Source organism: Lagenorhynchus albirostris, chromosome 20 (genome assembly GCF_949774975.1).
Source record: "Lagenorhynchus albirostris chromosome 20, mLagAlb1.1, whole genome shotgun sequence".
Lineage (NCBI taxonomy): Eukaryota > Metazoa > Chordata > Mammalia > Artiodactyla > Delphinidae > Lagenorhynchus > Lagenorhynchus albirostris.
The window spans coordinates 15,988,670-16,015,540 of NC_083114.1; the positions used below are offsets into that span (position 1 = coordinate 15,988,670).

The 26,871-nt window shown below is 46.4% G+C and overlaps 1 protein-coding gene across 1 annotated transcript; it reads left to right on the forward strand.

Moving 5' to 3' along the window:
- Window positions 1–26,285, forward strand: BLTP2 (bridge-like lipid transfer protein family member 2). The gene is made up of 39 exons (XM_060133356.1): window positions 1–124; window positions 985–1,108; window positions 1,627–1,676; window positions 1,974–2,121; window positions 2,305–2,423; window positions 2,656–2,716; window positions 2,900–3,089; window positions 3,679–3,802; window positions 3,963–4,087; window positions 4,327–4,394; window positions 4,501–4,646; window positions 5,601–5,719; window positions 5,831–5,994; window positions 6,154–6,412; window positions 6,921–7,126; window positions 9,061–10,153; window positions 10,588–10,779; window positions 10,921–11,123; window positions 11,270–11,388; window positions 11,510–11,730; window positions 12,043–12,233; window positions 12,367–12,466; window positions 12,598–12,800; window positions 13,684–13,978; window positions 16,635–16,792; window positions 17,068–17,274; window positions 20,464–20,563; window positions 20,797–20,979; window positions 21,478–21,599; window positions 22,074–22,229; window positions 22,312–22,433; window positions 23,010–23,190; window positions 23,762–23,848; window positions 24,047–24,157; window positions 24,292–24,427; window positions 24,532–24,662; window positions 24,848–24,949; window positions 25,535–25,669; window positions 26,103–26,285. The coding sequence occupies exons 1-39, from the start codon at window positions 57–59 to the stop codon at window positions 26,283–26,285; spliced, it is 6,702 nt and encodes a 2,233-aa protein (XP_059989339.1). The 5' UTR covers window positions 1–56.
- Window positions 26,286–26,871: the final 586 nt, after the last annotated feature.

Sequence of the window (26,871 nt, forward strand, 5' to 3'; positions counted from 1 at the left end):
GCGGGAGGGGCGCCCCGGCAGGGCGGGGGCCGGAGCCAGGCTGGGCCGGGGCCGGAATGCCCCTGTTCTTCTCTGCGCTGTTGGCCTTGCTGTTGGTTACGCTTAGCGCCCTCTTCTTAGGCCGGTGAGGGGATCCCGGCTACGGCGTGTGTGGGGGGGATGGCGGGAAGGGAAGGAAAAGAGACTGAGGGGTGGGCGCGCGCTGGAAAGAGGCGCGCGGGAGGGGGAAGGGTCTTGGGGGAGGTGGGCGGGCAGCGGAGGGGGAGGGGCCGAGGAGGGGGCGCGCAACGCGGGGAGGGGTCGAGCTGGGGCGTACGACCGGAGCTGGCGCGGAGGAACCGAGAGTGGGGGGAGACTGAGCAAGCGGGCGAGGCCTGAGAAGATGCTGAGATTGGGGAGCGGATAGGGGTGTGAATGAGGGGGGCCCCGGCTGGCTGGTTTTTCTTTCCCCATCCACATGCCCCTGAACGTCCCCTTCCCCGAGCGCGAAGGGCACCTGCAGCCTCGCCCTGGGGAGCCGGAACAGGTTTGGCTGCCCAGGGAGAGCGGCATTTGAGCCGGGCTGGTGTGAGCCCGCACTGCCTTCCCGCAGACACCTGTCTGGAGGGCGGAGAAGGAGACCTTTTGCGGGTTATGTGATGGCACATCTGGCACGGATGCCTGTACTTCGACTCCTGTTGGGGCCTCTTCTCTCTACCTCTGGGGTTCCTGAGGATTTGAGAGGTTGCTTTCTTTTGTCTCCAACTTAAAAGGTGGAGTTTAGTTCGGCTCGTTTCATCTGGGTGGAGGGGACACTCTGGGGCTAGGGTCCTGATCAGCGTGGCTGAATGTATGTGACAGAGTGGTGTTTTGGGAGACAGGAGGGTTGCCAAGAAGATCCACCTCCAGTTCATGTCCCTTTGCATGGCCTTTTAGGACCCGCAGGGGGTGAGGGAGGCAATAATTGGGAGAGGGTCCTATGAACTCACAAGGATTTTTCTGCAGGTGGCTTGTGGTCCGATTGGCCACCAAGTGGTGTCAGCGGAAGCTGCAGGCAGAACTAAAGATTGGCTCCTTTTTTTGGATTCAAAATGTCAGTCTTAAGTTTCAGCAGCACCAGCAAACAGTGGTGAGTCCTAGGAAACTTCCTGGGAATGTATTTGGGTTGATCCAACTGAATTTCAACTTTTAATTTCCTTTTTTAAAATATTCTGGTGGCTTTCCTAGTTAACCCCGGCCTTGCCATCCCTTTGCCAAGATGATTTTAGAGCTAGTTTAGGAACACTGGAATTGATGCAAGTTCTTTTATAAATGCTTATAAGGCACAGGGTGTCCAGGGCATGTAAGAAAGATACAGAAGTAAGCACAGAACAAAGATAACAGAAAGTAGAAGAGCTTACTGTTCTAATGTAAGAGGGGAAACAGGGCAACATATCCATAAAAGAGAAATACTAAACAAGTTCAATCAGTGTCATTAGAGGAACAGGATATAGTGTCGAGGAGAGAAGCTGGTGGAAATGGGATAGAGAATATTTAGTGGAAGGGCTATAGCACGTCCTCCTCTCCTTAGACCCCTTCCTATCTTGTCACGCTGCTCTTGGCTTGCCTAGCAGCTAGTGTACAAAGCTTCTTCCCACACTGTTTTAGGAAATTGATAGCCTGTGGATTTCCAGCAAACTCCTTAGCCATGATCTGCCGTGAGTACCCTATCACCTCACTCTCCTCCTGGGGAATATTTTGGGATTGTGGTTTGCAAAATGAGATTCTGTTACAGAGGCCTCACAGCCCAAGGAGGGAAGTGGGTTCTTGCTGATGTCTCTGGATTAGCCTTGAAGCTATTGTTTTGTGGGACAGATATTGATAACTACTATGAGACTATCTTCCATGATTTGAGCTACATTTTTAGGGAGGATGGGAAGGTGAATGTGAGGGAGGGGAAGAGACTGCTATGGAAGGGATGGACATGATGGCAGTGAGATTTCTCTTCTGGGCAGACACTATGTGGCCTTGTGCTTCGGTGAAGTACGTATCAGAACAGACCTACAGAAGGTTTCTGGCCTGTTTGCCCCATTCTCCCAGAGTACTGGGGTGCACCAAAAGGAGCTGTCCTTCAGCCCATCCTTATTGAAGATCTTCTGCCAGGTGAGACTACTTTCCCACTTTGCTGGACTGAAGTAGGAATGGCTGGCTGTGGAGTCATGGGTGGATTTTTTTTTGCTGTATTTGAGGCATAATACTAAGAGCTGCCTCTTATTCTTTTTCCACTGGAAAGGAAGGACGTTGCCTTGATGTTAATTATCGTTCATTTTTGCATCTTTTTTTCAGCTGTTCTCCATTCATGTAGATTCTATAAACATCATGGTTCTCAAGGTGGCTACTTCTGAATCCTTGTGGCATATTCAGATCAGAGATAGCAGTTTTCTTTTGGATAGTGATGGGAAGAGGTAAGCACTGGGTAGAAGGTTTGCTAGTCCCTTTCTTGCCTTATAGTTGTTTTAGGGTGGGTGGATGTCAGGGCTTTCTTATCAAGGTGTCAAGTTCTCATTCTGTGTAATTTGAGGAGAGAGTAAGATTAGGCACTTAATGCTTGCCTTGTGCCTTCCAGCCCACAAAGCCTGATTGAAGGTAAATGGTGAGGAAAGGGGCCAAGTGCTGTTAATCTTTTTCCTTTCCCAGGCTGAAATGTGAGGTGAGCCTAAGTCAGATCAACAGCAAAGTTCTAAAGAGTGGCCAGTTGGTGAGTATGCCATGGTCATTCAGATGCCTTGTTTTCTTCTGGGCATGAGGTATGATGAAGCTTAGGGCTTACATTCCAGATTCTGTGTGCTATGGGGTTCCCTCAAGGATGTGTTCCAGGTCACAGCATTTTGATCCCAAGTTCCCTACGCGTTCACACCTTAGAGGAGTATCTTCCCTATAGGAGAACACCTGTCTAGCGGAGCTCTCACTTACCCTAAAGCTGTGTCTAGAGGTGGGCATCAGAAGCCGGCAGCTGAAGGCGATCACTGTGGATGTGTGGACACTCCATGCTGAACTGCATGAGGGCCTCTTCCATAGTCAGCTGCTGCGCCAGGGCCCAGGCCTGGCATCCAAGCCTGTTCCCTGTTCAGGTAAAGCCCCAGTCAGTGAGCTTCTTAGCTTCCCTGTTCTCGGGTTATTTTGGAAGTAGAAAAGAAATAGTGGTCTCACCGCTTGTTCAGGTGTGATTTGTTAGTGCCTTGGCCTTTGACCGTGGCCTTTGAGGATAGCTAGAGGAAATAGGGCATTTGCTTGTGGTGCGTGAAAGAACTAACATTTAGTGGGTAATTATCATGAATTAGACCTGTACTTTGTGTTTTGTGTATGTTCCTGTACTACTTAACATTTCACAAATGAGGAAACTGAAGCCTAGGAAGATTAGATAGGTTACTTGACTGAGATCACCTAGCTAGTCAGTAGTGAAAATGGGGTTTAAATTATTTGGCCCGAAAGTCCATATTCTTTTCATTGTAACAACCTGCTTTCCATACTGTTTTTTAGACTCTGGGGAAGGAAGTACAGCAAGTCCCTGGATCTCTGGGATCTTTGCGTTATGACCTAAGATTGGGTGTTTGCTTAGCCTACTTTATATGGGAGGATTTGGCCAAAGAGGGCACAGCGTGTTGGGAGACTTGAGTGTTAAGGATTGATGGCTCTTGTCTTATTCATTCATGTTTTCAGAGGTGATAGAGAACTTGGCTGAGCCAACTCTGCCTGGCCTGTACCTCCTTCAGCAGCTGCCAGACCAAATCAAGGTGAAGATGGAGATCACAAGTGTGGTGCTGTCCATGAATAGTCAAAAGAGGTGAGATCTCTCCTGACAGAAGTGTGGAGAGAGATAGTCGGAGCTATGTGCTGGGGTCTCCATAACCAGCCTAGTAGCTGCACTGAGCTTGTCTGAGGGGATAAAGGGAGTAGGAATAGCATCCCACATATTTCTAACCCAGAGTCTGTCTCTGGTCCAGGCACCTCAATTGGACACTGAAGCTGCTGCATTTCCTGTACCACCGTGATGAGGATCAGCTGCCCCTTCGAAGCTTCACAGCAAACTCTGATATGGCACAGATGAGCACTGAACTCCTTCTGAAAGGTCCATGGGTGGGGATACTGGTACTGAGAGAGAATGGGAGGACCAGACACACTCTTCCCCAATGCCCCACTTGGTCTTCTTAATTTAATATCACTGTAACCGAGGAAGGGGGGGTGGCAACATACTGAAAGAAAATAGTGTTGGTGACCTGTTCATCTCCTTGCCTGCCTCTTACTCTCTCCTAGTCTTACCTCTTGCCCTCCCAGTGTTTCCTTCTGATCTGCCCTTTGCCCTTACAGATGGGTTGTTGCTGTCCCAGAGCCGCCAGCGCATCGTCTGCCTCAACTCCCTCAAAGCTAGTGTGCAGGTGTGTTGACCAAGAATCATTCCTTTTCTTCTTTCTCTGTGCATCGTCGCATCATGAGCTAATGAAATTAAACCTAAGCCCACAGTTCTGGTGTTCTTATTTCCAGGTGACCACCATTGACCTCGCAGCCTCCCTGGTTCTGAACACTTGTATTATTCATTACCGGCATCTGGAATTCTCTCACTGGCTGCACATGCTAGCCCTGGAGACCCAAGAGTCTAGTTCATCTGTTACTAAGCAAACGAAAAAAAGGTCAGTGTAATCTTTTTCAGCCACCATTTTATCAGGTGGATTCCTGGATTTTTTGGTCTAAAGTGGCATTTTGTGTTAAATATGTATTTGATTGTTTGATCTTTTTATTTTTTATTTTTGGCTGCGTTGGGTCTTTGCTGCGCTTGAGCTTTCTCTAGTTGCGGCGAGTGGCGGCTACTCTTTGTTGTGGTGCGCGGGCTTCTCATTGCGGTGGCTTCTCTTGTTGCGGAGCACGGGCTCTAGGCGCACGGGCTTCAGTAGTTGTGGTGCGTGGGCTTATTTGCTCTGCGGCATGTAGGATCTTCGTGGACCAGGGCTCGAACCCGTGTCCCCTGCATTGGCAGGCGGATTCTTAACCGCTGTGCCACCAGGGAAGTCCCTGATTGTTTGAGCTTTTTAAATCTCAGTTTCAGTAGCTCAGACTCGGTAGCAAACCTATTTTATATATCTTCCCTGTTAGACTAGACTCTGGTGGTAGAATGACATCCTCTTTGCCCAGCACAGTTCCTTGTTATACGAAATGAACATTTGTTGAACTGAACTTAAATGATAACAGTATGATAACAGTATCTCGTCTGCCTTAGATTATAAGGTGACAGATCATGTCAGCAGTGCCATGACTCTGTGTAGTACTTGCATTGTGTTGGCATAGAGAACTTAAGGTCAGTTCGGAAGCGATGCTTTTGATTGTAGTAAGTTAAATCATAAGATATACTGATTTCATCACATTCGATCTACGAAAATGGCAGTTTCATCTGGTTCAACCTAATAAGTCTCTGGATTATCACTGGGAGTGGGAGCGAACTGATGAATTCAGTCTTTTTTTCTAGTTGCCTCCCATCCTGAGAATCACAACAAAACTCACCCTGTCTTTTGAGAGATTCAGGAGTCTGTTACATAGTAGGAAGTTGCAATTCTTTCCTTATCAAACAGTGATGTCTTATCCCTATGCAGAACCTTCCCTCAAATCCTGGCTCCTATCATCTTTAGCACCTCCATCTCCAATGTCAACGTTTCCATTCAGCTTGGAGATACACCACCCTTTGCCTTGGGATTCAATTCCATCTCTCTGGGTAAGGCTGTGCAATGGAAGAGGAACAAGAATCTGTTCGTTAGTGGAGCTCGGCCCAACTGATGGCCACTGTGGCTCCAAAGAACTCCTCTCTCCCACCTTCTTTTTTCAGATTACCAACACCTGAGACCACAAAGTATCCATCAGCGGGGTGTCCTGACTGTGGACCACCTCTGCTGGCGGGTGGGCAGTGACTCCCACATTCAGCGGGCACCCCACCCACCCAATATGCATGTTTGGGGTGAGGCGCTTGTCCTGGACTCCTTCACACTACAGGTAGGTGGGGACTTTGGTGAATAGTAGCCGGTGAAGTTTCCTCATCCTACCATGCTTTAGAGCACTGAGCATCTTTTTTTGGCAGCAGACGATGCATCAGTGCGTTACAGAACTGTGTATTGGCATGCTTCTGATGGAGTCCTTCTGCTTCTTTTCTAGGGTAGCTATAACCAGCCTCTGGGCCTGTCCAGCACTCAGTCAGACACCCTGTTTCTTGATTGTACCATCCGAGGACTGCAGGTAGAAGTATCAGATACCTGTGCTCAGTGTCTTTCTCGGATATTGTCCTTGATGGGCCCACAATCTGGGAAGTCAGCTGTCTCTAGGGAATCTTCATTTGGGGAATCTGTGTCGTTACTGTGGAAGGTGGACTTGAAGGTGGAGGACATGAACTTGTTCACCCTTTCTGCCCTGGTCGGTAAGTGGGACAGGAAATCTGTACTGAAGTGGGTGGCTTGTAACCTAAGCAGATTATGCTGCTCCTTCTCACTTAATAAGACCAATTATATGAAAATTTTCTAAATTAGAGGCATGAAATGTTGGAAGGTCTTGCATAACTATTGGGCTTCTTGATGTTTCTTAAGGGTTTACAAATAGCAAGGTGCATGAGAAAAAGACAGCTTTGATATCTGATCAAGAGAATGAGATGCAGTTAGTTTTTTATTTCTTTGTGTATCTAGTTCTAGAGAGTAATTTGATATACCTCTGGGGAATTGGTAGGAGTTTGGGAACTTCTTTGGCCCTGCCAGATCTAGTTAGGTTAAAATGGGAGAGGAAAAACTTCCCTAAAACATGAGAAATGAGGTTAGGAAGGTGTGGGGAGTAAGGATAGCTAGAGTGAAAGGAATAAGGAAGGAGGGAGAGTGAGGACTAAAGTTGCCATTTGAGAGCTGAGAACCAAGCCTGACATGGCTTCTGGATGTTAGGTGCTTCAGAGATCCGACTGGACACACTGACCGTCCTGGGAAGTGCTGAAACCTCCACCGTGGGTGTTCAAGGACTTGTGCTTGCGCTGGTGAAGTCGGTCACAGAGAAGATGCAACCCTGTTGTAAGGCTCCTGACATCCCCACTCCAGTGCTCAGCCTCTCCATGCTCTCCATCACCTATCACAGCAGCATCCGCTCTCTAGAGGTAATGCTTCTGTGGGGAGGTGGAGTCAGGTTGTTTTTTTCCTAGGCTTAGAGCATTTTCCAGTCTTGAGTCATGTTGTGAAACTCACCTATGAGAAATATAACACCTCGTGTTGGGTGTTGGGTGTTCGTAGCTGCGTGCGGGCTTTCTCTAGTTGTGGTGAGCGGAGGCTACTCTTCGTTTCAGTGCGTGGGCTTCTTATTGCAGTGGCTTCTCTCGTTGTGGAGCACGGGCTCTAGGCGCGTGGACTTCAGTAGTTGTGGCATGTGGCCTCAGTAGTTGTGGCTCATAGGCTCTAGAGCACAGGCTTAGTAGTTGTAGCACACGGGCTTAGTTGCTCCGCTGCACGTGGGATCTTCCCAGACCAGGGATTGAACTCATGCCCCCTGCATTGGCAGGTGGATTCTCAACCACTGCACCACCAGGGAAGCCCTTGTTCTGTACATTTGTATCTGTTAATGTGGAATTTAAAATATATATAAAACTAGAGAGAATATACGAACTTTCATGCATCCATATCCAGCCTCAATGATTACCAACTTACGACCAACTTCATTTAGCTAAACTCTGAGCAGTCATCCCTGCCTTCTTCTCTGGGATTATTTTGAAGCAGTAACCAGACATATAATTTCAAGTGTAAAGATTTCAGTGCATATATCTGAAAAATATAGGGCTTTTAAAGGTCACGATCTGGTATCATTTTACTGAAGCACTCAGCTCATCAAAAGACTGGAAGAGATCTGAAGATGGGGGCACTGGAAAGTTTTGAGAGGCTTCCCAATATCTTTCTCCTCAGAGTATCAGACAGATGTAAGGCCCTCTTGAGGGGAGAGTGGGATATGTTCCTGTTCATCAGACTTCAGCTTCCTTTGGAAACTGAAGAGTTTCCTTTTCAGAGATTGGAACTCAAAGGAATTTTTTTGTCTTGGGATTTAAATTTTCTCTGCTTAACTATTGAGAATTGACTTTGTTTTTCAAGCTGACAAGGTCTTTACTCCCTTCTTTGAGGCATACTTTCCCACAGGTCAACTGCTATATTAACTTGTGTGACCAGTACTCTTTATACGTTTTAAGAATTCAGTCAAGGTGCAATCAATGCGTGAAACATTTTCCAGTTGATTGTTGCAATGGTTATTTTACAGAGTGTGGTTGTTATAGAAAGATAACTCATGAGCAGAAACATAAAGCCAAATAACTTATTGAGTACATGTGTATATACTGGATGTACTGTGGTAGATACCAGAATTAAAATATGTGGCCTCGGGACTTCTCTGGAAGTCCAGTGGTTAAGACTTCACCTTCCAATGCAGGGGGTGTGGGTTTGATCCCTGGTCGGGGAGCTAAGATCCCACATGCCTTACAGCCAAAAAACCAAAACATAAAACAGAAGCAGTATTGTAATAAATTCAATAAAGACTTTAAAAATGGTCCACATCCAAAAAAAAAATGTTAAAAAAAAATAATAAAATACATGGCCTCTACTCTCAGACAATTTAGAATCCAGTTGAGGAGGACTTAAAAAGTGTAAGTGGGGCTTCCCTGGTGGCGCGGTGGTTGAGAGTCCGCCTGCCAATGCAGGCGACACGGGTTCGTGCCTCGGTCCAGGAAGATCCCACATGCCGCAGAGTGGCTGGCCCCGTGAGCCATGGCCGCTGAGCCTGCGCGTCCGGAGCCTGTGCTCCGCAACGGGAGAGGCCACAACAGTGAGAGGCCCGCGTACCGCAAAAAAAAAAAAAAAAAAAAGTGTAAGTGCTTGTAAGTATAAGTTAAGAACTGTTAGCTCAGTTTATTAGTGCAAAGAGGAGCAAAACAAGGGGGTGATTAATGTGATGACTGAGGAGAGACTTCTGAGTGGAGATGGTTCTTGAGCCAGGTGTGTCTCTTGTGTTCTGGGACATTGTAATTGATAGATCCTTTTCTCTTGCTCTCTAAAGGTTCAGTGTGGTGCAGGGCTGACCTTACTCTGGAGCCCTCCAGATCACATGTACCTGTACCAGCATATCCTGGCCACCCTGCAGTGCCGAGACCTACTAAGAGCCACTCTGTTTCCTGAGACTGTTCCACTTGTTGCACTAGAGACTCCAGAGACTGCCTGTGAGCCAGAAGGCTGTCCCCCTGAGCCCTCTCCCCCAAAGCGGCTGCTAAACCTGACTCTAGAGGTGAGCACAGCTAAGCTGACAGCTTTTGTAGCTGAGGACAGGTTCATTACCCTGGCTGCAGAGAGTGTGTCTCTGAGCCGGCACGGGGGTTCACTGCAGGCTTACTGCCCAGAGCTGGCTGCTGGGTTCGATGGCAATAGCATCTTCAACTTCAAGGAGGTGGAGGTGCAGCTGCTGCCTGAGCTGGAGGAGATGATCCTCCACCGGAACCCCTTCCCTGTGCTGCAGACCCTCCGGAACCGTGTTTGGCTCCTCTCCCTGGGTTCAGTTTCAGTGGAGTTTCCTTATCAGTATGATTTTTCTCGAACTCTGGATGAGGCTGTGGGAGTTCAGAAATGGCTGAAGGGACTGCATGGAGGAACTCGTTCTCAGGCTTCTCCAAGCTCTGCCCACCTCCCACCTGATCTACTCTTGAAAGTTCAGCACTTCTCATGGGTTTTCCTGGATGATATTTTTGAGGTGAAACTTCGTGATAACTATGAACTGATGAAGGATGAAAGTAAGGAGAGTGCCAAAAGGCTGCAGTTGCTGGATGCCAAAGTGGCTGCTCTTCGGAAGCAGCATGGGGAGTTATTGCCTGCCCGCAAAATTGAGGAGCTCTATGCCTCTTTGGAACATAAAAACATCGAAATCTACATCCAGCGCTCCCGTCGTCTCTATGGCAACACACCCATGCGCCGGGCACTGCTCACTTGGAGCCTGGCAGGGCTAGAGCTGGTGGCTCTGGCAGATGCCTCCTTCCACGGGCCTGAGCGTGTGGTAGAGCAGGTTCGAGAGCTTGATCCAGGCAGCCCTTTTCCTGCAGAGGGGGTAGATCTTGTCATTCAGTGGTGTCGTATGCTCAAGTGCAGTGTCAAGACATTTCTGGGTAAGTAGTACTTCCCTATTTGCAGGGCCTAGTGTTTGCCCTTGTCCAGGGAGCTCTTTGAGTGATTACGGAGGAGCTCAGTTATATTGGGAAATGTGGCTGTTTTGGGGTGGGTGGAGTGGGATGGGTGGACTCCTCTTCCCTTTCTTTGTTCCTGAATTTCACCCTGAAACCGCTTGGCTAAACACAAAGGTACTAACACAGTCAGCTTCAGGGTTAGTGCGGCTCTTGGATCTCAGTGTTATTCCCCTCACTGTCTGCTCAGGGTCTCCGTGCACTTTTTCAGTCTTGCTGCCGACTGCCAACTCTTATTCTCTCAGTTGATCTTGTAAAATATCAATAGATGGGTAAAAATAGTAGCGGGGGGGGAAAGTGCCCGAGAGTGCTAAGACAGTTTCCTGAGTAGCTGGTGTGTATCCTCCCTATAATAACAGTTCGGATAAGAGACTATCCCCGGTACTTGTTTGAGATCCGTGACTGGCGGCTGATGGGTCGACTTGTGGGCACCGAGCAGAGTGGTCAGCCTTGCTCGCGTCGGCGTCAAATCCTGCACTTGGGGCTTCCATGGGGTAATGTGGCAGTGGAGAGGAACATGCCCCCACTCAAGTTCTATCACGACTTTCACTGTGAGTAGAGGAGGGCAAATGATTTGACTGAGATGTTGGTGATGGCTGGGGTGGGAGATGAGCTGAGGCCTTTCTGGAGTGAAGGGAGAAGAGAGGGATGAAGTTGTATAGCAGGCTGTGCCCTTTGCTCCTCTACCCCAGCGGAAATCTTCCAGTACACAGTGGTATGGGGCCCGTGTTGGGATCCAGCCTGGACACTGATTGGCCAGTCTGTGGACCTCTTGACCAAGCCCTCAGCTGACCCCAGCCCACCCTTGCCCTGGTGGGACAAGAGCCGTCTTCTGTTCCATGGGGACTGGCACATGGACATTGAACAGGCAAACCTGCACCAGCTGGCTACTGAGGTGAGGGGTCCAGAGGAACTGTTTTCTTATTAGGATGGTATGGTTGGGGCTTGTACAGCACATGGGGGAAGAGAGAAAGGTACTGATTTGGGAGGTGAAGGTGATATGTTTATTCATATCTGACCAAGTTTTTGGGGTGGTTATAGGATCCATACAACACAACTGAAAATATGCACTGGGAGTGGAACCAGCTGTCTTTTCATTGGAAACCTGGTCAGTTTGTGTTCAAGGGTGACTTGGATGTCAACGTGAGAACAGCCTCTAAGTGAGTGGGGTGATAGATGGGGCCTCAACAGGGTGTGGGACTCAGGGTGGGGGGAGAGGGGAAGAGCCGAGGGGCTGCAAGTGACCAGGGCACTAAGGGCCAGGGCTCTGTTGTGAGCCAGGTATGATGACTGCTGCTTCCTTCACCTGCCTGACCTCTGCATGACACTGGACCTGCAGTGGCTATGTCATGGGAACCCCCATGATCACCATGGTGTCACTCTACGGGCCCCAGAGTTCCTGCCTGAGGTGCCCTTGGGCCAGCTTCATGACTCCTACCGGGCCTTTCGCTCTGAGAACCTCAATCTCTCCATCAAGATGGATCTGACTCGGCACAGTGGAAGTGAGGCTTGGATCTGGGGCAGCGGGGAGGAAGGGCTTGGGAGGATGAACTTTAGACACCAAGGACTTCAGCTGACCCTCTGGAGAGGGGATAGGAAAAGAGCAAAGGAGGGTTTGGGTCAAGATGTTGTTTTGGAAGAGGATTGGTGAAAGTAGAGAGCTTGGGTCTTTGAAAGGAGAGGGTGTTGGGGATATTGAGTGTGAGGCTTGAGTGCTGTTTGGGTTTTTAAATCTCTAAAACCTGAAGCTAGGGAAGGATTTAGCTTCGTCTCTGTGTTTTAACCACAGCTAGGGTCTGTCGTTTCCTTTGCAGCAATATCCCAGCCCCGAATTCTGCTGTATAGTAGCACCCTGCGCTGGATGCAGAACTTCTGGGCAACTTGGACTAGTGTCACAAGGCCTATTTGTAGGGGAAAGCTCTTCAATAACCTGAAACCCAGCAAGAAGAAACTTGGCCAGCACTACAAGCAGCTTTCCTATACTGCACTCTTTCCCCAGCTGCAGGTCAGCTTTGACGGTGCTGCTGACATCTGCAGTTCTGTTCCCCTTCTCTAGTTTTCTTGTTTTCTCTTACTGGGTCTCTGGATCGTCTCTCTGATGCCATCCTTCATTCAGTGTTACGCTCTCTTGTTGCCAGGTGCATTATTGGGCCTCATTCGCCCAGCAACGTGGCATCCAAATTGAGTGCAGTCAGGGCCACGTCTTCACTCGGGGAACTCAGCGGCTTATACCTCAAGGTAAGATCAAAGGCTCCCACCACTTGTCCTTGCCTATTCCTTGTCCTCTTTCTCAGTTCCCTTCCCTCCTCTTTCTGTCCCACACTGTTCTGTACTGGTTTGCATGGGCTCTGTATGCCTCTTTTTCTCAGCGGGCACAGTGATGCGGCGCCTCATCTCTGACTGGAGTGTGACCCAGATGGTTAGTGACTTAAGTCAGGTGACTGTTTACCTGATGGCCTCGCCCACTGAAGAGAATGCTGACCACTGCCTTGATCCCTTGGTAACAAAGACCCACCTACTGAGCCTGTCCTCCCTTACCTACCAACGGCACAGCAATCGCACAGCTGAGGAGGTACCGCCTGACACATTCTCTTTACTGCCTTATCTGTATCAGTAGGTGTCTTAGTTGGCTCGCGCTTCCATAACAAAATACCATAAACTGAGTGGCTTAAACAACAGAAATTTCTCACACTTCTGGAGGCTGGGCAGTCCGAAATCAGGTGCCAGCATGGTCCTGGTGAGGACCAGGTTCCTCCAGTGAGGGCTCTCTTTCTGGCTTGCAGATGGCTGCCTTCTCACTGTGACCTCACCTGGCAGGAAAAGCAAGAAGCTTTCTTATGTCTCTTCTTATGATGACACTAATCCTGTCATGAGGGCCCCACCCTCATGACCTCATCTAAACCTAATTACTCCTAAAGGCCCTATCTCCAAATACCGTCACATTGGGGATTATGGCCTCAACATACGAATTTGGTGTGGGTACACAATTCAGTCCATAGCAGTAGGTTTCAGGCTAAGTCCCTGGTGATGTTCCTAAACTACACTCTAATTATATATGTTGTTACTTTATGATGCACTCACTAGTATCAGCATCCCTCTTTTTGAAAATTCCTTTCTTTCCCTCTCCTTGTAAAGATAGTCTCTTGCTCTTCAGGAAATAGAGTGAAACTTTTTGCTTCTAGTGCCTTATTTGGTGGTCCCCCCACCCCCACACACACAATTAAGGAAGGATTTTAGTTGAAATTCTCTGAGTCATTTAAACTACAGTGGATATAGTCAGAGTGTAATCCAGTGTACACACTAAGACCACTTAGGTTTTCTTTCTCTAGGGTTGTCTTGTATCCCTCAGAACAGGTCTGTTACTCAACAAGCATGTTTTTTATCTCTGCATTTGTGGTCTAGGAGGAATGTTGGGAATTTCCATGCTACTCTGAGGTTCTTTTCCTGTTTCTTAGGAGCTCTCTACTCGAGTTGGGGATCCTGCTTTTCACACACATCAGCTGCACTTGGTAGATTTACGGGCTTCTTGGACAACCACCAATCGGGACATTGCCTTTGGTTTATATGATGGCTACAAAAAGGCAGCTGTACTCAAACGTAATCTCTCTACTGAGGCTCTGAAGGGGTTAAAGATTGATCCCCAGATGCCAGCCAAAAAGCCAAAGCAGAGTGTCCCGACCAGCGCCCCAGCCCCACCTCCTGTCAACACTCCCAGCTTTAGTGGACAGCCTGATAAGGCGTCTTCAGGAGGTAAGCTGGGGGAGACGAGACTCCATAGGGTTAGGTTTAGAATATGTATGTGGGCTCGGACAGGAGTTTGAGAAGGACTAAATTATGACTGGTTCGATCTGTGTGTAAAGATGAAACTTGTTTTTCCATATTAGGCCACCTAAGTCTTATATAGCAGTGATGGGGGGCATTAAAGGGTCTGGTCCATGGGACTTCCCTGGCGCTCCAGTGGTTAAGACTCCACGCTTCCACTGCAGGGGACACGGGTTCAGTCCCTGGTTGGGGAACTAAGATCCCACATGCTGTGCTGTGTGGCCAAAAAAAAAAAAAATTGTCTGGTCCTTTGGCCAGGAGAAGAGGATCAGGAAGGAGTGATGACTTACAATGACTAGGGAAAAGAAACAAAGGATTAGAGAATTGTTTTGTGTTTTGATGAATTAATTTGTTCAGTCAATAAGTGTTTATGGAGTACTTAATAGGCACAGAGCACTGTGCTGGGTTTAGTGAGAGATACAGAATATATGATATTTTACTTGATCAACAAGTTTATCGTCTCTGGATGAGCTAAGATTAGTTCATTCATTCACTGACTCAATCACTCCAATTCATTCATAGATTCACTTTTTAGCTTTACTGAGGGTTTATAATGTACCAGACATGACCGTAGACATTAGGGATGTAAAGATGAGGGGGAAGCTCTGAAACTAAGAGTCATGAGGGACTTCCCTGGTGCTCCAGTGGTTAAGACTCTGTGTTTCCACTGCAGGAGGCACGGGTTCGATCCCTGATCAGGGAACTACGATCCTGCATGCTGTGCAGCACAGTTGGGGGTGTGTGTGGGGAGAGTCATGAAGACGCTTTATAAGAATGTTCAAGAAGAAAGTATTTAAATCAGCATAGGGAAGTCTAGAAAGGCTTCACAGAGAAGATAATATAATTGAGATGGGTCTTAAAAGATGAGTAAGAGTTTGATAGACAAAGAAAAGAGGGCGTTTTAGGGAGAGGGAACAACAAGTACAGAGGAATGCAAGTTCATGGTGAATTTAAGAACAAGGTGAAAAATGATAAATGCCGCTAGAGAGAAATTAAAGAATATGTGAGCTGTTCTTGACTGTAGTGAAGGAGGGACTATAATCAGAGAAGGGTTTATTGAGGAAGTAGCATTGGAGCTGGACTTTGAAGGCTTAGTATGGTTTGAACATGTGGAAATGAGGAGCAAGGGCATTAAAAGCAAAGGGAACATCCTGAAAAGGAGTGGAGTTGGTCAAGCTCAATGTGTTCAGAGCAGAGTGAACAGTCTGTTTGGGTTGGCATAGAGTATAGCTACAGGTGAAGATGCTGGAAGGGAAAACTGCAGGTAGACCATCAAAAATACAAGGCTAAGGAGTTTTTGTTCTTTATTCAGTAAACAGTGGTGAACTACTGAAGGTTTTTGAATAGAGGTGTGTCATTAGAATCTTACTTTTAGGAAGATAAATCTGGCAGTGGAAAGACGACTGGAAAGAAACTGGAGGTGGGGGAGACAAATTAGGAAGCTATTATGGTGTCTCAGCAAGAGGAAAGGAGAGCCTGAATTAGGTAGAGGCAGTGGGAATAGAGATGAGGGGATGAATAGAAATGTTATTATGTGTGTAAGAGATTTGGCAGCTGGTGGGAAGAGGGAGTTAAAATAGGGATAAAGTGATAATGATTGAGGCTTTGAGCCTGGTGACTGGCCTGATGGTAACTAGGAGAGCCAGAGGCTAATAAACAGGTTTGGGGAGGTATAGGTTTGTTAAGTTCATATTTGGACATGCTAAGTTTGTGGTGTAAGTAGTACCTCTAGGTAATGTCTAAAAAACAGGTGGAAATGAGGATCTAAAAGCTTAGGGCTAGAGGTAGAGACTTAGGAGTTTCAGCATAGAACTAAGAGTTAATGCCAAGGAGATAATAGTTGCTTACTGTGTGGCAGGTACCCTGCGAAATACTTTATGTATTATTATTCCATTTAATTCTCTCAACAACCATATTAGATAGTTAGTGTTATTTTACACACGAGGAAACTGAGACAGAGGTTAAAGCAAGCAAGGTTACAATCAAGTAACTGGCAGAGATAGGATCTTGAACATAGGCAGACTAGTCTAATTCTGTGCTCTTAACCACAACACTGTTGGACAAACTCTTTAGAAAAAAGAAAAGGGAACAGGCCAAGGACAGACCTTAGGGGATATACTTATCTCTAAAACTTGGGAGAAGGTAGAGGATCTAAAGTCATAATCAGAGAAAGCAGTAGAGCTAGAACAGTGACACTGATGGCAAGGGAGTGGTTTATGTGGAAAGGAGTGGTCAACAAACAAATAGCATTTAAAACAATATGAAATGAAAAGGAGAAGGAACAAAATGGAAGGAAAAAAGATCCTAGAGTAATTCAGAGGTGGATATGCCTAAGAGAAAGGATTGCTACCACTTAGATAGCATTTCTAAGTCTCTCTTGGGAATCTGTTACTTTTATTAAAATTGAAGGAAAGTGAAATGACAACCCTTACCCAGGGGTCAAGGGGTGGAGTGGGCTGGGCTGGAGTTGCAGGTTGGGGAGAATACATTCTAGAGAAATTGAAGGAAGATCAGTTTGGCCCTGGATGTGTTCTCTATCCCTTTGACTCTGTGGCTTTTCCCCCACTTCATATTTCTCTGCCAGGTGCCTACATGTTGCAGAAGCTGATTGAAGAGACAGATAGGTTTGTAGTGTTCACAGAAGAGGAGTCAGGTGTGAGTGACCAGTTGTGTGGCATTGCTGCCTGCCAGACGGATGACATATATAACCGAAACTGCCTTATTGAACTGGTCAACTGCCAGGTACCTTCTCTTTACTACAGCACCTAAAGATAGGGCTAGATCATAGTCATATGTGTTTACCTTCTCCCACCTCTAAATAAGAATAGGTGGGTAGAGCTCCAAAAAATTGTTCTAACAGGTATCATGGATAATCACTTCCATTACTAAAAACCAGTAGCGTGCACTCAGTAAGCCAGAATTAGACCCAGCTGCAGTCATTGGTACAGGCCCTTTCACTAACCTTCCATACTCTTTGTGGCCCTGGTGCTGTGACTCTGCTTCTGTCTCTGGCGTAGATGGTTCTTCGTGGAGCGGAGACAGAAGGCTGTGTCATTGTGTCAGCTGCCAAAGCCCAGCTGCTGCAGTGCCAACACCATCCAGCCTGGTATGGTGACACATTGAAGCAAAAGACATCCTGGACTTGCCTACTGGATGGCATGCAGTACTTTGCCACCACTGAAAGCAGCCCCACTGAGCAGGATGGCCGACAGCTCTGGTTAGAGGTTAGTCAGCAGGGCTGGGAAGGCCCGTTGTATCTCCAGTTTTCCATAGTTGGCCCCTTTCGCCAAAATAGCTTGCAAGATCCTTGACAGTACCTGTTGCTACCAGGTTGGCAGAATAATGAGGCTGATGATAACACTTGAATGTAGAAACTGTTGGCAGTCTCTGGCCTGTGATCTGTGAACACATAGTGCTTTTTCTGTTTTTTAAATCTCATACTATTCTATTTCATTGCAAGGGAGATTCTCATTTCCCTACATGAGAATAAAATGGGTTAGAACTTTTTTATTTTTGAGATTGCTGACCCCTATTAATAAGATCACACTAATCAGCAGGCAGCCGAAAAAACAGGCAGTAAGTCAGAATTTTAGATAAGCTCTCTATCTGCCCTTTCTCTCATCTGATGAAGATGATTGGTCATTTCAGCAAATCGGTAAGGTTGAGTAGAAAGACTGCTTGTCTAGGAGGCAGGTTATTATGTGAGTTCTGATTTCACCTTTGCTGTTTTAGTAGCCATGAGCCCTTGGGAAGTCACCTTTATTTGTAAAATTGAGTTAATACTTCACTCTCAGAAAACTGTTGAAAGGATCAAATGAGAACGTACTTTGAAAAATACAAAGCTTCATTCAGATGGAAAGTAGTCTTATTTGTTTTTTTAAATTTATTTATTATTTATTTTTGGCTGTGTTGGGTCTTTGTTGCTGCGCGCGGGCTTTCTTTAGTTGCGGCGAGTGTGGGCTTCTCATTGTGGTGGCTTCTCTTGTTGCGGAGCACGGGCTCTAGGCGCGCGGGCTTAGTAGTTGTGGTTTGCGGGCTCTAGAGCACAGGCTCAGTAGTTGTGGTGCACGGGCTTAGTTGCTCTGCGGCATGTGGGATCTTCCCAGACCAGGGCTTGAACCTGAGTCCCCTGCGTTGGCAGGCGGATTCTTAACCTCTGCGCCACCAGGGAAGTCCCAGTTTTATTCTTTTAAGTCAGTATGTTTGAGGAAGTCTTAGTGTATGTCAAGATAATGTTTTTGTTAGAAGGTGAGATTGTGAGCAGTTGGCAGGGACTAAGCTATAAATTTTCTTTTCAGCATCTTGGTAAAACTAAATTTGTACTATAATTTCTGTGATATAATTGCATCAGATTTATTGGGAGATCTAATGGTTATGAGATGTACCTAGCCAATATTCTGCATTGTGGTTACTTATTTAACAGGTGTTAAGTGTCCGCATTGTGCTGGGCATGGTACATTCAGATGAGTTACTGGATCCAGCTACATCCGATTAGGACCAATGTGAATACTTCATTTTTCATTCTACTCAATGGGGATAAAGCTAATCCCTCTTCCCTCCTCCCTGGCTGGTACTTCTTACTCCAATGACCTTAAGGCTCAACCCCAAGTATAAGTTATATGAGTTATATAAGTAATAAGCATTTAATCAGATGTCAAGCCAAGTAAGGGTCAGGTTGTTGGTAATATGAAAGGTCCTGCTGGTATATTACAGTTGTAGTTCAGGCAAGCAGTACCCTTTACCAGTAGTCTCAGGAGATAGGCACAGAAGGTGGTAACTACTCACGCAAAGATAGGCAGGATGAACTATGGAAGATCTGACATTTTCTGGGCCTCTGCTTCTTTTAGGCATGCGTTCTTTTGCAAGTGAACTCGTTTTTTCTCAAGCTGTGATATTAGCATTAGAGTGGAATGTCCTTGGCTTAGGTGGGAAAGACTTTGATCTTGCCTTTCCTATATGAATTTTTTTGTGACTTGACAGATTGTTTATGTTCTTCTCATATCACTCATTCTATTCACTTTGACTTCAGCGTGGCAGAGAGTGTCAAAAGAATTCAGTTCCCTTCCCCCATGGCAACAGTGTCACAATGGTCTGAAGACAGAAAACAGCAAGAACACAAACACACGAATACCAAAATGGGTGGGAAGTCATTGGTTTCGATGAATTTTTTTTGCCCATGACATGATTTGATTTTTTTCCATTTTTGAAAATTGTGATAACATATACATAGTATAAAATTTATAAACATTTAAAAAAAAAAGAAAGAAAAGAAAAAAGGGACTTTCCTGGCGGTCCAGTGGTTAAGACTCCGTGCTTCCACTGCAGGGGGCAAGGGTTCCATCCCTGGTTGGGGAACGAAGATCCTGCATCCCACGCAGTGTGGCCAAAACGAAAGAAATAAACTTAACATAAAACTTATCATCCTAACCATTTTAAGTGTACAGTTTAGTGGTATTAAGTACATTCATAATGTACAACCATCACCACCATTCATCTCTGAAACTATTTTTATCTTGAAAAACAAACTATACCCATTAAGCAGTAACTCCCCACTTCCCCTTTCCCCCAGGTCCTGGCAGTCACCATTCTATTTTCTCTCTCTGTGATTTTGACTACTCTTAAATACCTCTCTTTTATATATATATATAAATTTTAGGTGTCTCATATAAGTGGAATCATATATATTTGTCCTTTTGTGACTGGCTTATTCACTTAGTATAATGCCTTCAAGGTTCACCCATGTTGTAGCATGTGTTAGAATTTCCTTCCTTTTTTTTTTTTTTTTTCCTTCCTTTTTAAACCTGAATTCCATTGTATGTATATACCACATTTTGCTTCTCTGTTCATCCACTGATGGACACTTGGGATACTTCCATATTTTTAGCTATTGTGAATAATGCTGTTATGAATATGGGAGTACAAATTTCTCTTTGAGACCTTCCTTTCAATTCTTTTGGGTATATAACCAGAAGTGGAATTGCTGGATTATACAGCAATTCTGTTTTTAATTTTTTGAGGAAATTCCACAGTGGCTGTATCATTTTACTTATCAACAGTGCACAGAGTTCCAATTTCTGCACATCCTTGCCTTATTTTCTAATTTTTTTTGGTAGCCATCCTAATGGGTGTGAGGTGGGACATGATTTGGTTTTAACCTAGCTTGTATTTTTCTGGCCTGAGGCCTGGCAAAACGTGCATGTAACTCAGTTGGGTTTGGAGAATTGGGTGGTTTGGGTCAGGAGAGAGGGACATATGTCCTTTACCCTGGGAGATTCTTCAAGCTATTCCAGGCAGTGAAAATCTAGATAGTGTTAAACTTGTATAGTGGATATAATGGAGATATATAATGGAGCTTGTGCAGGACAAGCTACTGGTCCCCCAGGAGTTAAAGGTGCCTGTATCCCTGTCTTCAGGTAAAGAATATTGAGGAGCACCGGCAGCGTAGTCTGGACTCTGTGCAGGAGCTGATGGAGAGCGGGCAGGCAGTGGGAGGCATGGTTACCACTACCACAGGTCAGTTCTCACCTCTTCCCCCATTATGTGGTTAGGAGCAGACATGCATCCTTAAGGGGCCTCATTTCCTTACCTGTTTGTAAGATTAATATACGTGGAGTAGGACCACTTTGTGTTAGGCTATGTTGAAAGCAAGTGTCTGGAGTTCCCTAGACATCACGCATAGCAGGGAGGCTCTCACAATACCTCTTTTGAGAATGTCTTTCTCTTATCTCTTTCCTACCTCTTCGCAGATTGGAACCAGCCAGCTGAGGCGCAACAAGCCCAGCAAGTCCAGCGGATCATTTCACGCTGCAGCTGCCGAATGTACTATATTAGTTACAGCCATGACATTGATCCTGAGCTGGCAACTCAGATTAAGCCACCTGAGGTTCATGAGAACCAGGAAAAGGAAGATCTCCTAAAGAAGCAGGAAGGTATTCAGGCTTTGAAAGGCTTTTAGGAGGGGACTAGGGAACTTGTGAAAGCAGTTATTTCCTTAGTGGTTTTGAGGCAGAAGTGTTACTGAGAGTCCCAGTGTGCCTAGGGCATTAACATTTCACTTTGCTTTACATTTTTAAAGTTCTGTTAGGAGAGAATAGAACTGGTATAAATGGGGGACTTCCCTGGCGATCCAGTGGTTAAGATTCCGCACTTGCACTGCAAGGGGTGCGGGTTGGATCCCTGGCTGGGGAACTAAGATCCCACATGCTGCGAGGGTGAGGCACGGCCAAAAAAAAAAAAAAAAAAAACTTACTGGAATGAATGGATATTGTTTGACTCTGAAATAAGCACATGTTTCTACCCATGAGCATATCTCACCAAGACCTTTTATGGGGTTAAGTAACATTAGTGGTTCTAGATATGGGTTAGGAGATGGGGTAGACATTTAGGGAGAAACTGAGTCTCTTATTTAGCTGCTAACAATTACCTAGGGGCTGTGGATACCTTCACCCTCATCCACCATGAGCTGGAAATCTCCACAAACCCGGCTCAGTATGCCATGATCCTGGATATCGTCAACAACCTGCTGCTCCATGTAGAACCCAAGCGGAAGGTGAGTATGGGCCCTTATAGAATGCCAGTTAGTCTCACAGGAATCACCAGACCTTGTGCTTTATTTGGGGTCCAGTAAGAAAAGCCATGCTTCAGACTGAAAAAGGGCTTTGTGGTTAGTACATCCTCTTTTAGTCAGCAGCAGCAGTTGAAATTTTAGTTATTTAGGAAAGGTCTGAGTGTCCCTAAGACTGTAGAGGTGTTTACTTGTTTTTCTTGGTCAGTTCTTTACTCAGTCACTTACATACCTCTGAAAACAAACTACTTCCCACTTCCCACCTCTACCCCTACCCTGTGGGACTGGCTCATTGTGAAATCCACATTGTCAAATCTTCTGCATTGGCTCACCCCTTACTCTCACTAATGGTGAGAGAAAGTTGAGCTTTCCAGAAGAGATCATCATTTCTTGTTCCTTTCTCTGTTTTACTTTACTACAAGACTTGTCTATTGTTCATTTCCTTTTGCATTCCTTTAGGAGCATAGTGAGAAGAAGCAGCGGGTCAGGTTCCAGCTTGAGATCTCTAGCAATCCTGAGGAGCAGCGCAGCAGCATATTACACCTACAGGAGGCTGTGCGGCAGCATGTGGCCCAGATACGGCAGCTGGAGAAGCAGATGTATTCTATCATGAAGGTAGTCTCCCGGGCAATCTGAGGACAGGGAAGTCTCCTAGGACAAGGGAAATCTCTCAGTTTCTCCTTATCTGGCTCCCTAGTCTTTGCAGGATGACAGCAAGAATGAGAACCTGCTTGACCTGAACCAGAAGCTTCAGTTGCAGCTAAACCAGGAGAAGGCCAATCTACAGCTGGAAAGTGAAGAGCTTAACATCCTCATCAGGTGCCACAGCATTCTTTCCATGCCCTTTTCCAGTGCCCCAGCTGGAGTCGATTTCTTTTGCCTGTGTTCTGATAAGTCTTTAGGTCTAGTGTGTATTATCAAAGGCTGATGTAGTAGATTCAGGCACCTTTTCCTGAATGAGTCTTGTTGGACTTGGCCAACAGGTTGAGAACAGGAGAGCCCTTTCTTAGGATCCTTACTAGAGTACCTCCGAGGAAAGGAGAAAAACAGGTAGTTCGGAAAGATCATTTTTGTTGCCTTGATACTGTGCAACTAAACTAAAAATAAAATGTCTTGAAGTTGATCAGTAAGGAACACAATTGCAGATACAATCATAGGGGTTACTAGTAGGAACAGACTACTTTTTCAAGAAGCTGTAGAACTAAAGATGGGATTTGTGCTCCCATGGCCCAGGGTTTGAGGAGCAACAAATCCAGTGAAAAAATTTAGGGAATAGCTGTTCTAGAATAGGTCCATCTCTGGGTTTACCTCCTGCATCATTCTAGGGCATTCTGCCCCACCCCTAACCCAAATGCTGTTGCCCTTATTGGCTTTGACCCTCCTATCCATTTATAGGTGTTTTAAGGATTTCCAATTGCAGCAGGCCAACAAGATGGAGCTGCGAAAGCAGCAAGAAGATGTGAGTGTGGTCCGCCGCACCGAGTTCTACTTTGCTCAGGCACGATGGCGCTTGACAGAGGAAGATGGACAGCTGGGAATTGCTGAACTGGAGCTGCAGCGGTTCCTCTACAGCAAGGTATTGGGTGTATACAGTCACACAAAGACAGCTGTATTGAGAGGCATTGACCTTTCTCAGGAGTCTTAACTCACAAAAAGAGATAAACAAAAAGGGACTGATTATTATATGACTGTTAATGATGGTATTAATGGTTATTAATAATGATAGAAACATGAGCAGAGAGTGCCGCTCATACACATTTGCTTGTAATATTAAATAATATATAGATGAGCTTGATCAAATGCTTCCCTCATTGAATAAGGTTATCCCTAGAAATGTGGCTCAGAGGGAAGTAATCTTCCAAGTCCAGCTTAGAATAGAATCATTAATTCTATATTGGCATTCAGCTTTCCTGCAGTTACCCATGGCGTGGAGGACAGGACATTATTCATTATTCTTCCAACCCCCCAGGGCCATTTGGAAATAAGTCGAGGCCAGTTTTGAATGTCACAGTGACTGGAAAGTACTGCAGGCACTTAGTGCCCTGGCCATGAAAACAAATGATATATGTAGCAGTACTCTAGCAAGCTCCTGAGAAAAGCTTATTATAGTGGTTTGGGGGTGGGGGTGGGGGAATCTGTCTTTATAGGTGAATAAATCTGATGACACAGCAGAACATCTTCTGGAGTTGGGCTGGTTCACTATGAACAACCTCCTCCCCAATGCTGTCTATAAGGTAAGTCTTATTTCCCTATTCCTAGCCCATTCCCATGCTTCCTAACACTGGGCATTTGCAGTGACCCTTCCACATAAACCTACTATGGGAAACAATGGGATCTGAGATGGTGGAAGCTTGCCCAGCTTAGCAAGACCATTGCTTCGTCTCTCCTCTGCAGAGGATTTGTGGGTTGATTTATTACTCTTTATTCTACAGGTAGTCCTGCGGCCCCAGAGCTCCTGCCAGTCTGGGCGACAGCTAGCTCTTCGCCTCTTCAGCAAAGTCCGGCCCCCCGTTGGGGGTATTTCTGTTAAGGAGCACTTTGAGGTTAGTAAACAGTCCTTTGGGGACCCAGGAACAAAAGGCAGTTAAAAACTATCTGTATGTTGTTATGTTAGGGGTAGGTAAACAGAGGGATGATGTCTGAGCTTAATTGCTTCTTCAGCCTTTTTCCTCTTTAGGTAAATGTGGTGCCTCTCACCATCCAGCTGACACACCAGTTCTTTCATAGAATAATGGGCTTTTTCTTTCCTGGACGAAGTGTGGAAGATGACGAGGTTGGTGATGAAGAAGATAAGTCCAAACTGGTGACTACTGGTGAGAACTTTAATGGTGGAGCTCCAGAAGACTGAGGTAGCAGCCCCAGAGACAGCTGAAGCTTCAGCAAGAGGACAACAGCTAGTGTACTTGCTTTTTTATAGGAATACCAGTGGTGAAGCCTCGGCAACTGATTGCAACAGATGACGCAGCACCACTGGGCCCTGGGAAGGGTGTGGCACAGGGCTTGAATCGGAGTTCTGGGGTCAGAAGGTCATTTCGCAAAGCACCTGAGGTATCAGACATGCCCCTGATGATAGAAAAATGGGAGAGTCTTGGGGTACACTGTTTGGCCTGGCTGGGGATTTCTTTCTGTTTCCTTTGAGTCTATTCCAGGGGTGAAAGGAGATGGAGATGTTTGCGGTCCTGAGTTTCTTGTGATGGCTTCAGGGGCACACTCTTCTTTCCTTTCTTTCCTAGCACCCTGTGGATGATATTGACAAGATGAAAGAGCGAGCTGCCATGAACAACTCCTTCATCTACATAAAGATCCCACAGGTTCCACTGTGCGTCAGCTACAAGGTCTGCCCTTCCCCAGCACTTTTTAAATTTCATTTATTTATTTATTTATTTTTGGCTGTGTTGGGTCTTTGTTTTTGTGCGAGGGCTTTCTCTAGTTGTGGCGAGCGGGGGCCACTCTTCATTGTGGTGCGCGGGCCTCTCACTGTCGTGGCCTCTCCTGTTGCGGAGCACAGGCTCCAGACGTGCAGGCTCAGTAGTTGTGGCTCACGGGCCTAGTTGCTCCGCGGCATGTGGGATCTTCCCAGACCAGGGCTCGAACCCGTGTCCCCTGCATTGGCAGGCAGATTCTCAACCACTGCGCCACCAGGGAAGCGCCCCCAGCACTTTTTAGAACAGTGTGGGAACGGCACCGCATAAGATCAGAGATTAAAAACAGAGATAGTTCAGCTTGTGAAGCTTGTCTGTGGGTGATAAATCTGTTCCCTCTGCTGCCCTCAGGAATCAGTACCAGACTGAGATAAGGGGAAATAGGTATCTGTAGGTTGCTGCTGCAGGAAGGTACTAGACTTGGACTCAAGTACTGGCTTGGACTAAAACTGGCAGCTGATATATTTTTTTCTCTTCTCTTCCCTCCCCCTCCTGCAGGGTGAGAAGAACAGTGTGGACTGGGGCGACCTTAACCTGGTGCTGCCCTGTCTGGAGTACCACAACAACACATGGACATGGCTAGACTTTGCCATGGCTGTCAAGAGGGACAGCCGCAAAGCCCTGGTTGCCCAGGTATCCTGGCAGAATTCATGGCTGTTTGGTTAGCAGGGGCTGGCAAGCAGATCCCCTGCTCAGGAGCATTTCATTGTAAGATGCATGTATTAACAAGCAGCCTTGGGAAAGGGGCAGGTGAATGAAGTGAGTGACTTTTATCCCTGTCCTCTCCATGACTTTGCTCAGATGGTTAAACTGAATGTTTACTGACTGCTGTATATATGTTAACTACTGTTGATTTTTAGGGAAGTGAGGGCTGGCACAACTTCATGTTTAGAGTGGGTTCTAATAGACTGTAAGCTTCTTGAAAGCAGAGATCATTTTATAATTTGAATTGCCCCATTGTGCCTTCATGTAAGTTTGATAAATCTTTACTGACTTGGTCCACTTGATTTATTTTGCCTGTCTCATTAATATTTACCTTCCCTTTTACTCCTCTCTAACCTATCAGGTAATTAAAGAGAAGCTAAGGCTGAAGCCTGCAGCAGGGTCTGAAGTCCGGGGAAAGCTGGAAACTAAATCGGACCTCAACGTGCAGCAGCAGGAAGAGGAGGAGAAAGCCCGGCTCCTCATCGGTTTAAGTGTGGGCAACAAGAATCCTGGGAAGAAGTCCATCTTTGGCAGGCGCAAATGATCCGGCAATTCAAGAGAGGCTGCAGTACAGGATCTGACTCTGGCTCAGGCCACAGGGACTTGTGGGGTGGGAGGTGCTTCCCTTCATCCATTAGGATTTGTGGGGGTCAGGAGCCCACAGGGTACTGTGGATAGGCACTGCTCTTTAGCAGCTGGCCTGTTCCTTGCAGAACATGGTGGATAATAATTCTGAGTTCTACCTCACACTGATCAGCAGGCCCAGGGCCAGAGAGGCATCAAGAGAGCAAGGCCCAGGGAATGGCCCCACGGCTAGTATCTGGTTCCCTTGGGTTCAACTGAAAGGGTGGGGGGACAGCTCTGATCAAGTGTGATAAATTTTTATAAATAGACATATATAAAAATATATATATATATTTGTAAGTGTAACTGCTCTCCCTCTGTGCCAGAAAGTGGAGGGGAGGGGCTGATCTTCTGTTCCTCATTCCACTGCCTTGTATGAAAGAGGTATTAGTGCTGTGGGGGGAATCAGCCCCTCCCCAATCTGTGCCAAGCTCACTTGGGAGAATGGCAGTAGGAGACACAGCTGGCTATGGGTCCCTCTCCCTGGGGTATCCCCTGAAAAATGG

Coding starts and splice junctions, on each gene's coding strand:
- BLTP2 (XM_060133356.1), top strand. CDS start 57: ATGCCCCTGTTCTTCTCTGCGCTGTTGGCCTTGCTGTTGGTTACGCTT. Junction 22,434..23,009: donor GAGCTTAACATCCTCATCAG/GTGCCACAGCAT, acceptor ATCCATTTATAG/GTGTTTTAAGGATTTCCAAT. Junction 24,158..24,291: donor CTGTTAAGGAGCACTTTGAG/GTTAGTAAACAG, acceptor TTTCCTCTTTAG/GTAAATGTGGTGCCTCTCAC.